Source organism: Lactuca sativa, chromosome 8 (assembly GCF_002870075.4).
Source record: "Lactuca sativa cultivar Salinas chromosome 8, Lsat_Salinas_v11, whole genome shotgun sequence".
Classification (NCBI taxonomy): Eukaryota; Viridiplantae; Streptophyta; class Magnoliopsida; order Asterales; family Asteraceae; genus Lactuca; species Lactuca sativa.
The window spans coordinates 141,909,536-141,921,606 of NC_056630.2; the positions used below are offsets into that span (position 1 = coordinate 141,909,536).

At 33.9% G+C, this 12,071-nt stretch overlaps 3 protein-coding genes across 3 annotated transcripts; all 3 read left to right on the forward strand.

Moving 5' to 3' along the window:
• Positions 1 to 1,611: 1,611 nt before the first annotated feature.
• LOC111893719 (uncharacterized) lies at positions 1,612 to 4,114 on the forward strand. The gene is made up of 2 exons (XM_023889790.2): positions 1,612 to 3,179; positions 3,265 to 4,114. Exons 1-2 carry the CDS (start codon positions 1,612 to 1,614, stop codon positions 4,112 to 4,114), a joined length of 2,418 nt encoding a protein of 805 aa, XP_023745558.1.
• Positions 4,115 to 4,144: 30 nt separating this feature from the next.
• Positions 4,145 to 6,183, forward strand: LOC128127851 (uncharacterized). Its single transcript, XM_052766562.1, has 6 exons — positions 4,145 to 4,542; positions 4,619 to 4,985; positions 5,427 to 5,492; positions 5,594 to 5,743; positions 5,814 to 6,069; positions 6,141 to 6,183. The coding sequence occupies exons 1-6, from the start codon at positions 4,153 to 4,155 to the stop codon at positions 6,181 to 6,183; spliced, it is 1,272 nt and encodes a 423-aa protein (XP_052622522.1). The 5' UTR covers positions 4,145 to 4,152.
• On the forward strand, positions 5,644 to 7,704 carry LOC128128090 (uncharacterized). Its single transcript, XM_052766892.1, has 7 exons — positions 5,644 to 5,743; positions 5,814 to 6,064; positions 6,141 to 6,343; positions 6,410 to 6,502; positions 6,634 to 6,750; positions 6,840 to 7,265; positions 7,487 to 7,704. The coding sequence occupies exons 3-6, from the start codon at positions 6,242 to 6,244 to the stop codon at positions 7,239 to 7,241; spliced, it is 714 nt and encodes a 237-aa protein (XP_052622852.1). The 5' UTR covers positions 5,644 to 5,743; positions 5,814 to 6,064; positions 6,141 to 6,241; the 3' UTR covers positions 7,242 to 7,265; positions 7,487 to 7,704.
• The last annotated feature ends 4,367 nt before the right edge of the window (positions 7,705 to 12,071 follow it).

Consider the following 12,071-nt stretch of genomic DNA (forward strand, 5'->3'; position numbering starts at 1 on the left):
ACAACTACAATTGATTGGCGATTGACAAAGGCGCTCCGTCACTACACCGGCGTCTTTCTCTCCGTGTATTTCATCGGCCGTTTGTAAGTTTTTCATTCCCTATTCTCATATTCTTGACATTTCTTTTTTATTTGCTCAGTAGTATAATGTGTATGTGTATTTGCTTAATCTGTCTATTTGCTCTAGTCTTTAATCTAAGGTGAATTCATTGATATCCTTCGACTCTACTGTGGTTTTTTTGCATTCTCAGCAACCAGATTGATTAATTCCAATATCTAATGCACAAATACATAGAACTAGTTCACTGAAAGGGAATCGACAAATTGTTATGCTCTATATCTTATACTCACAAATTACGGCACATTAGATTCAATATTAGCAAAAACCCCCTTCTCACTAACTTCTGGTCATATTTTGTTAATTGAAAATTATGTCCCTGAACAAGATCAAACACATCTATATTAGTATATTATTTTATAATAACTTGTTAAATTCCAAAAATAACCTTGAAAGTGGACATCACATGCCGTTTTCCCTAATTACCTGTACATAAGCATATCTTACATTTAACGTATTATCTATTTGTACTAACTTTAGGAAATTACAACCATGGGTAATGCTAGAGATTGGATGTATTTACCTAGACGGCTACATGAGTTTAAAATAGGAGTTATTGACTTCCTTAATGCATCATTTTCTAAGGTAGCAAGGGGTGGTCAAATTTTGTGTCCATGCAAAGAGTGTCAAAACCGTTATTAGTTTCGTAGAGATGAAGTATTCGATCATTTAAAAGGAAAAGGATTTGTAGAAAACTACTACCTATGGGTTTTTCATGGAGAAGAATCCTCACAAATAAGATCTAATATCGCTACAGACAATCATGAGGCACATACGCACGATAATTTTGATGAGTTATTGCATGATAGGTTTAGAGATAGCATAGAGGAAACTAGTAGGGTACAAGAAGGTTTAAACGAGGATGCTAAAAGGTTTTATAGGCTGGTGGAAGATGGAAAACAAGAGTTATTTCCTGGGTGTAAAAGTTTTTCGAAGTTGTCCTTTATTGTTAGACTTTTTCTTTACAAGACGCTTCATGGGCTTAGTAATGTGGCATTTGATGATCTTCTACAACTTCTAAAAGAGATGATGCCAGAGGTAAAACTCCCTACTAATTTTGCTCAAGCTAAAACGATTATAAAGGATTTGGGGCTTGATTACAAAAAGATACCAGCTTGTCCAAATGATTGTATGCTTTATTGGAAAGAGTACGAACATATTGATTCATGCCACATTTCTGATACCTCTAAGTGGAAACAAATAAAAGAGCAAGAAGGGAGAAAAAAAAATCTTTTGGAAAGAACTTCAAAGGTTCCAGCTAAGGTGGTATGGCATTTTCCTTTAAAACCTCGACTACAAAGGCTTTTTACGTGCTCAGAGACAGCTAGATATATGACATGGCATGATAAAGAACGTCCTGATGATGGAAATTTACGGCATCCTGCAGATGGGCAAAGCTGGAAGGAGTTTGATTCTTTATACCCTCTTTTTGCCAAAGAACCTAGAAATGTAAGGTTAGGGTTATCAAGTGATGGATTTAATCCATTTTGAACAATGAGCATTGCTCATAGCACATGGCCTGTAGTGTTAGTTAATTACAATTTGCCTCCATGGATGTCAATGAAACCAGAATACTTTATGTTATGCTTATTGATTCCTGGACCAGAATCACCTGGTAATAATATTGATGTTTACTTGCAACCTTTGATTGAGGAGCTAAAAGATTTGTGGCTTGATGGGTTGGAGACATATGATAAATGTAAAGATGAGACCTTCAAAATGCATGATGCCTTAACATGGACCATCAATGATTTTCCTGGATATTCAATGTTGTCAGGGTGGAAAACAAAAGGAAAATTTGCATGTCCATGTTGTAATCATGAAACTAGTTCACTGTACTTGAAACACAGTCGGAAGACATGCTATATTGATCATCGCAGATTTTTAGATGCTCAACACCCATGGAGACGTAATAAGAGCGATTTCAATGGTGAAGTTGAGGAGAGACTCTCTCCAAAATATCTATCAGGCACTGAGGATTTTGCAGAGTTATCCGATTTTCATAATACTTTTGGAAAGATACAAAAGAAAAAAAATGATAGCACTTGCCCATGGAAGAAAAGGTCAATATTTTTTGAATTGCCATATTGGAAATTTAATAAATGTCAACATAATCTTGATCCGATGCACATAGAAAATAACTTCTTTAGCAACTTAATAGGTACTTTGTTGGATATTATTGGGAAATCAAAGGATCATGCAAAAGCTCGATTTGACCTTTTAGATTTGGGCATCAAAGAAAAGCTTCAACCAAAACTTTCTAATGATGGAAAGCATGTTATCTTGCTGAAATCATGCTTTTATATGTCTTTAAAAGAGAAAGACATTTTTTGTAAAGTTTTGAAAAATGCAAAATTACCTTATGGGTGTGCATCAAATATTTCAAGGTGTGTACGTTCTTCAGAAAGGAAAGTTGCAGGTTACAAGAGTCATGATGCTCACATCGTCTTGCATTACTTGCTTCAAGTTGCAGTTAGAAAGTCATTACCCAAGCATGTTGCAATGCCTTTGATTAGATTGAGTGCTTTTTTTAGAGGTTTGTGCAGCAAGGTAATTAAGCCTCAAGATCTTGATCGATTACAGTTAGAAATAACTGAAACATTGTGTGAACTTGAGAAAATATTCTTGCCAAATTTTTTTGACATAATGGTGCACTTACCTGTTCATTTAGTAAATGAAGTTAGGCTTGGAGGACCCGTGCATTATAGATGGATGTATTTTATGGAAAGATACTTGTGTAAGTTGAAGTCATATGTACGAAACAAGAGTCGACCAGAAGGATCCATAGCAGAAGGGTATTTGATTGAAGAATGTTTGACGTTTTGCTCGTGCTATATGCATAAAGGAGTAAAGACAAGAGTTAACAAGGGTGGAGAAGATGTTGATGATTTTGATGGTGAAAATGGAATTGGTAAACCGGTATTTGTGAATGTAGGTCATTCTTTGGGAGGTAAAAAACGAAGAAAGGGCAAGCTTTTCACTTTAGAATCTATTTTAAGTGAACAAGCCAATCGTTATGCCTTATTCAATTCAGATTGTGAAGAGGTTAACGAGTATATCAAGTAAGTAATGTTTTTATAACAAGTTTATCTTCAAGTTATATGTAACTTATGTATAAATTAATACCTTTTTTTCTAAATGATGTAGTGAACACCAAGTATATATTGATAGCCAACCACGAAAAAGTAGATGGACACGAGCACGAAATCATAGTCATCAGTTTGCCAATTGGTTAAAAGATAAAGCAATAAATAATGACGTTCCAGATCATATATTTTGGCTTGCTAAGGGTCCTAGTCCTACAGCAAGGAGATATCATGGGTATTATGCCAATGGATATAGGTTTCATACGAAAGCACGTGATGCACGATGTAATACCCAAAACAGCGGCGTTTCAGTTAAGTCTTTAACTCCTAGCTTTGCAAGCTCTAAGGACAAAAATCCAGTTGTTGGGAATGTTGAATACTATGGGCGAATCTTAGACATAATTGAAATAAACTATTGGTCAAAGTTCAGAGTTGTAATGTTCCATTGTGAGTGGTACCAAGTTGAGAAAGATGACTATGGATTAACTTGCATTAATTTCAATAAACTTTGTAGTTCAGATGATCCTTTTGTCATGCCTTCTCAAGTACATCAGGTATTCTATGTACCAGACCCAATAGAAGATGGTTTACATTATGTTGTCAATAAGATTCCAAGAGATCTATATGACTTTGAGGATGAAAATGATGAAAATGTTGGTACATCATATTGGTGTGAACCAAATGAAGACAATCTAGGTTTTGTGGAACAAGTTGGTGAGCGTGATGTTGAATTGACTAGAGAAGACATCCCTCCTCTTGTGGTGGATGCAAATACAAATTTAGATGAGATGGATGAGGTTAACAATGAAAGTGAAGATTCTGATTATGATGGTACACTATGGGATTGGATGCAAGCAGATGAAGATGACGATAACAATGTTGATTTTTTTAAGTTACACATCTTTTATTGATTTTTAGCTACTTATTTGACCATTTGTTATTAACTTGTATGTTTTTGCTATTGAACATAATAGTGTTTCTGTTATTTCTTTATATAGTGTTTATAAATTTTAATTACATTGAAGATGATTCTAACGTTGATTTGACTTTGTACATGTTAGTAATGAGAAACAAAAGCAAGCAAGATGAAAGTTCACAAAGAGATATGAATCATTATGAAAGGATTAAATTACAGAGGGTCCAAGAGAATCAAGCAAGATTACGTGAATTGGGTGTTCAAAATATTGCAAAGTCTTTGACGAGTTTGGTAGAAAGTCAAAAAACAAAGAAAAATAAAAAGAAATCAATGGATACCAATGAGAGAGATGTGGATTATGTTGGCGCTGATAATGACGGAGATGGTCGAGAAGTTGATAGTAGAGTTCAAGCTTCCCAAAAGGTAATTAAATTACTTGATTATTTATTTATTTGTTTTCTATGAAATTCTACCTTATTGGAATTGCAATTTGTTACAGCAACATCATCCACGGTATATTGCACCAATGTCCATAAATAGATATGCTAATTTTGCTAAGCAAAAACGAGTGATCGCTTCAAATATGTCTGACATGTTTCCATTTGATACAACTACAACGAAAAAAAGTAGGCTACACCAATCCCAGGAAAAACCTGATACAAATGCAACAAAAAGTAATTTGTCTAGAGGAACAATTACCATGGGTGAATTAATCTTAAGTAAGAAAGGGTCACGAAAGCAAGACATGAAAGAATGTGCGCTTAAAAAAAACTTGACAGAACCTAATGATATTACAAGTGGAGCCAAAAGCAAATTGTATCGTGTTCATAGTGACGATGATGATATGGATGACGAGAGATATCAAGGTATCTTTTTTTCATCTTAATCTATTTTTCTGTGCTAAATGCAAGATATAGTATGTTTTTATGTCATATGTGTGTTTGTGTAATATGATATTATTAAAGAATTGGAAGTGAGAACAGGTCTGATGGTAAAACCATTTGCGTTTGGAACAAAATTTGAAAAATGTCAGCTAAATATAGTGACTGTTATCTTAAGTTACAGGATATAACAATAAACTTGCAAAATTGGTCCTTGTACTTGTATTTTCCAGGATATATAGAAATAATTCATGTGCAATAAGTTACAGACTTGGTCCCTTTGTAACTGTAAAACTATAGACTTGATCCCTCAATAACAGTAAAATTGGATAAATGGTCGATGTCCTAATTTTTTGAGTAACTGACTGATGTGTGTTTGTCAATTATGTATCAATATTATTGTAAATATTTTTTGTCTTGTTTTAGAACTAGAAGAAGATGATTTCAGTGCATTTGATGATGAAAATGAAGGGGATGATTTGAGGTCACTTGGTACGTATGTTTTGTGTTTTTATTGTTTGTTTGTTTGTTTTATTATTTGTTAATTGTTATTCCTTACTTGTGTTGAATTTGCAAATTCCAAGATGATATAGGTCAAGATATACAAAATGAAGACAATGAACATATGGTTTATGAAAATATTGATGATGCTCAACAAAGTGATAGCGATGACGATATAGGAGATAGGGATGATGAACTTGTTGAAGAACAAATTGAAAGCGTCCCGTCACAACAAGCAACAGGTTAACTTGAGTTATTCTATTATTTTGGTTGATTGATTATACATATTATAATTTATATATTTGGATTTAGAACTTTCTATTACCAAGAAAAGAGGGCCAACAATGATGCATGGTGTGCAAGTACGAAATTTCAATGAACGTGAGGCCATTATATGCAATAAATTTGGACAACCCATTGGACCTGTAACTAAGGAGAAGGACATAGTAGGGAAATTTTCGCGGTTTTTGGGTACAATAGCTCGTACTTATAGTTATGCTCCATTAACATATAAAGAATGGCGCAAAGTACCACATAAGGAGAAGATGTGGGAGTTTGTGTTGGTAAGGTTTTTAATAGTTTTATTCATTTTGTTTATGAATCCTATATTCTTTTAACTAAAGTATTATATTTTTCAAGGAAAAATACATTGTGCCCGAGAATGCTAAAAAGTGGGTTCTAAGGACAATTGGGGAATGCTGGAGGGGATACAAATGTAGGACCAGAAAAAACACTTCTATATGTTTAAGGATAACAAAACAAGATGGAAGAATCGACCTAAAAATATTCCAGAAAAGGATTTTCAACAATTGTTGAGCTTATGGAATAATAAAGTTGTGATGGTATAGTTTGCTAAATAGTTTTCTTACTAGTTTTTGTTCATACTGAAGTGTTGTTTTGTGATGTAGAAGCGTTGTTTGCTCGCCAAGGATGTACGCATGTCTCAAAAGAATATGCACACAGCCGGACCAAAAAGTTTTGCTAGAATTCATGAGGAAATGGTATAGCGTCTCTTTACTACCCTTATATTTTGCAGGAGATGCAAATTTACAAAAATGGTCATCATTAGTTTATGTTAAGTCCTTAATTTCAACTTTGATAGTATTTTTTTTTCTTTTACATAATTTTATAGATGAATGATGACCCTAACAAGGAACCACCTACCTTAGCCCAAATGTTTGAGCGCACACACAGAAGGACAGTAGGAAATAAATATGTTGATACATATGATGATACTGCAAATAAGATAGTAAGAACATAATTTTTTTTTCGTACTGGTTATTTTTATTAGTTCATTATAAGTTATGTAAACTTTTTCTTTCTGAATATCATTTGAAGGAACAAATGAAGAACTATAAACCTTCAGAAGATGGAAGTGCTCCATTGGATCCTTTTTTAGCTACAATGGGAAAAGAGTATGATGGACACCGTAGACTTTTCGGAAGAGGTGTTACTAATAGGTTGATGAATAAGGTGAATGGTGATGGCACGTCCTATATGGTCCCACGAGAGCTTATGGACTCACTTAGAGCGAATGCTGAAAAAAATCAATTGCTTGATATGCGAAAAGAGCTAGACGAGGATCATGCAAGAAAAATGGCTGAGTTAGAAGAGAATCATGCGACAAAAAAAGCTGAGTTAGAAGCTATGCGGAATGATATTGACAAAGTAGTTGAAGATGCGATGCAAAGGCTTATAGAGAAACTACCTGCTGGAGTTGCTCGAGAGTTCTTAACATGAGTTATCATCCATGTTTGGTACAAGGTAAGACTTATATCTTTAGTTGAACACCATTAATCCAACACCCTTCACTCCACTAAATTCCAAACTAAAGAGGTTGGAATTTAACTTTTTGTTTATTGAAAATAACTCCAACTTGAAGTTTCGTGGTTGATCTCCATCACTTAATTTGGAAAATATTATTGATTGTATATATATATTGATTAATTAAATAAATGCCTAACATTTTTTTTTATCTATACCAGGTTACAGTGTCTTTGGGCATGTGAAGTGGTAATTGGAGAAGGGAAATATGATCAAATAGAAGAAGAAACGAAATACAAATTGAGTAGTTTAATATATTTCATGGTTTTCACAAACATTTTTTGTATTTACTGTTTATTATATGGTTATCACTTTGAGTTTGGACATATGTATCAAGTTACAATATGACCTTATCTATGAAAGGTTTTTATTTCTAGAATTGAAATTTTTTGTAATACATATTATAACATTTGTATTGAGTGATGCAAAAGCGCTAGGAAATCCACTACTAAGTGTTGCTAAATCTTGGAAAGTGTTGCCATTTGTATTTAACAAACATAATAAAGTGTTGTAGAAAATAGAGAGAAGTGTTGCACATATACAACATAAAAAAAGGTGTGGCGGTTGATAAAAAAACTGTTGGTATAGGTTCTAGATAGTAATGAAAAAGGGTTGCATATGGTGTAAAAAGTGTTGCATATGATAGGTAAAAGTGTTGTTGTACGATAGTGAAAATATTGAAAAAGCGTTGCATTTTTGGGAAAAAAGTGTTGCACCATAAAAGTGTTGCACTTATAAAATACATGCAACACTTCTGAAAAGTGTGGCATATTCTAAAACAAGTGTTGCTTTAGACCTAAGGCAACAAGACCTAAGGCAGCACTTCTCAAAGTGTTGGATTAGGCATAAGACAACACTTTTAAGACATAATACAACACTTTATGGGTGTTGCAATAGCTTCATTTTGTTGTAGTGACGGGAGAAAACGAATTCAAGTTAGTTGATTGATTTGAGTCCTTAGCAAATCACCCAAATGAGATACTAAGGCTAGGACCCAACACAATATTCTACAACTCGCGAGAGGGATGCCGTAACCCAAATTGCAGAACATTTGAAGGTAAGTGAATGACAATTCACTAATTTCCACCATGAAAAACGAAAAAGAAATTTAAGTTTTAAATCTATGAAAACTCCTATATCCTTTGAGATTCATTGAACATTTCAACGGCATGTTTAAATCTCGATATGCCCCTCTTGTTTGTGACTGGGATGCCAAGGATCACAAAGCGGGTGTGACTAACCATGCAAACTTACATGGTGCCCTCACATGTTACAGTCACCTATTCGATGTGTCGGTAAACCACACACGCTCCACCAAACTATGACAAACATTGAGTCACCCTTTGCTACCTTTTCTTAGAACCATTTAGTGTGCCGGTAAACCACACACGCTCCACTAACGTCTTCGCAAGGGCACAAAGTGTAATTTCATGGAATTGCATCAATTCACTTTTGCCTAAGTAACTAAGATTGGGAATTTGTAAAACATTTAGTTACTTTTGTACTTCATTATACTTATAATGGAAGGTTTTCTCCTATCCTACCCGTTCGGCTAATGACCCTACACTAGTCAAGAGTGCGGTGGGTAAGAGTGGATACCCATTCAATCGCCATTTTATGGGCAATTTTCTTAAACACCCCTTATAAACCAGCTTCGTGAATGAGGCCTATTAACGGTAAGACTGACTTTTACTCATACATACATACATACATATATATATATATATATATATATATATATATATATATATAATGTTAGACTTTTAATGTTATATATAGTATAGGGTGTACTTTACACTTTTAAAATATTAGGTGGTCAAATTTAACAATTATACTTTTAATTCAATTAAATTGTAAACCAAAACTTTTATGGATTTATTAAACCTTTTTTAATTATACACCTTAATTAATTAATTAAACCATAAGGGTGTGATTTGAACTTTTCAAAACAATACTAGGGTTTTAGAATTTAACATTCCTAAATTAAACTTTTAATCAACTTTTAAATTCCAAAACTTGAGGGAAAGTTTTGAAACATTTCAAAACATTAGGGTTTAGAATTTAAAAATACATCAAAATTAAACTATTAATCCAAAATTTTAAATTCCAAAACTTGAGGGCAAGTTTTGAAACCTTTTTCAAAACATTAGGGTTTTAACTATTTAAATTTCAAAACAACAAAACTTTTGGGTTCAAATTTAAACTATAAAACCTAAAGGTGAAAATATGAAACTTTTCAAACACAAGTATCAAATAACAAATAATCTAAATTAACATTTAATCACATAATTATCCATATTTGATTTATTTAATGATTTCTTGAAAAACAATTTATCAATTTAATCAAAATAATTAATCAATTATCACATAAGGAAATAAATATTTTATTAATTGATAATTATCTTCAACTAGATCAAGAATATAGTCAAAAATATCATAAAATCGGATTTATATTGATCTAATATGATAAGGTAACTATCCCTAAGCAAAAACAGCAAGAAATCCCGGAATACCCTCCATCTGACGAGCCGACTCGTCGAGTCACGCATGGACTCATCGAGTCATCTTGGACTCGGCGAGTTCATCTATGGACTCGGCGAGTCCAGCCTCCAGAAACACAAAATTTGAAATTTTCAAACATATCAAGCATCAATACAATAGAAACCAATCAAGGCTCTGATACCACTGATGGGTTTTGGTCATAAGACATCCTATGTGCTCATACAAACCCTAATGCTTGGATATAGGTTTCTCTATTGTACATGCTTTGAATCCAAGACTATAAACCCTAGTTCTAGCATATGGAAATCAATATTAACATATAATTAGGCTTAAGATATTACCTTGATTGTTATGTAGTAATAACAATCCCAATTCCTCCTTGAATTGACTTTGGAAGGCTTAGAGTCACAAGTGTCACTCCTCTAATGGCTTACAAACACCAAGACCAAATGGAGAAGGTATAAAGAGAGAGGAGAGAGGTAGGAATTCGTCCTTAGGACTTCTTGGGAAGGCTTGGACGAATTCATGAGCCTTAGGGGTTTTATATAGGTGTAAAGATTAGGGTTTTAGTCCTTATCCTTATCTAGTTGCTTGCCCACCAAGCAACCATAAGATAAGTCTTAGAAACCCTTATCCTAGTCGAATTCTAAGGCATTATCACCTTAAATTCGTTCACCCTATATTTAAGATAATCCTTACCTTATTTTGTAACTATCACATAATTACAATTCAAGCCCTCTAGTTTAATTAACTATACTTGATCACAAAATTAATTCTTAATTAATTATTGACCAATATTAATTAAACAAATATGATTTCTCCTTTAATATGTTATTCTTATAAAATATTAATAAATCATAATAACCTCTCTCTCTCTAATTATTTCTCCAATCAAGTTGCTTTGGTGAAGGCAACCCAAAAGGACCCTGCACCATCGGGTCAAGTACATACCAAAATAGTTATGGACTTAGACACTAATCCAACATCTACATCCTCCAAATCTCCACAGAAGGTTGTTGAAGAAAATGTTGTTGTGACAGTTGAACCAACACATGTGAGTGAGCCAATAGTGGAAGAGACTCAAGAGAAAGTGGTTATTCCATCGAAAACAGGGATGTTTTGAAGATTCAAGATAAAATCAACTCACAAACGTAAGTCACCTGCACAAAAGCTTATTCGAAAGCATCAGATTTCTCACCAAGGAGTCTTGAGTCGAGAGGTACATGTTCCAGTTTCTCCGAGTTCGAAAAAAAGAGCAGCAGAAGATATGGCAAAACACCTGGATCAAGGAAAGAAAAAGAGGAAGACTCGAAAGATTGTTTTGTCTACTGAGTCAACAGAGGAGGATGAAAGGATACCAGAAACTCCAGATTTCACTTCTCTCATTAGTTCTACTCCTGAGCAGACAAATCTTGAGGAGGTGCGAACTTCAGACATCACTGCACATGTATCTAATACGGATGCAAATGTTAACATGGGTGAAAGAGGTTCGAAAGATGCAGATCAAGGTCCATTCATCTCCACTCCTTTCGAATCATTGGTTTCTGTTACACCAACATCTACCATTCATATTCCATCAACCACTATCTCACCAACATTCGAACACATCCTCAATAAACTAATTACTTCTATGTTTTCATCTCAATCCACTGATACACCCAAACCCTCTTCACCAATAGAAACTGATCATGAAGGGTTTGGTGGAACATTCGAAGATCTGGAGTTTCATGATGAAGAAGAAGATTTTCCTGATCACATGCTAATGACCATGAAGCAATACAAAATTCTGAATCAAAAGTTGAACTCCATCATTCAATCTCAAGCTGATCTTGGAGCGGGTTCATCACTTTCCAGTTTGGAGATTGATTCAATGTTGAAGCTGTGTCAGTCAAGGATTATCACCAAAGTGTTTGGTATGTTGAAAGCTTCTGAGACATTACTTATGGAGAAAATTGATTTCACGGATCAGACCAATGAACTTCGAATTAAAAATCAAAGATCTGATTTTCTGGGAGAAGTGAAAGATCTACGAAACGTCACAAAAGAACAACATGTTCTTTTTGTTCAGGAGGTTAAGACAGTGAGGGAGGATGTGAATTTCAAAATTCAAGAGCTTAGAGAAGATATGCAAAAGGAAATTTTGTCCGTTCAAAATGATTATGCGTCCTTAAATCAGAAGGTCGATATCATATGTGATGCTGTTACTCAATTTGTCAAATTATATGAAGGCTTGAGTCCACAAAT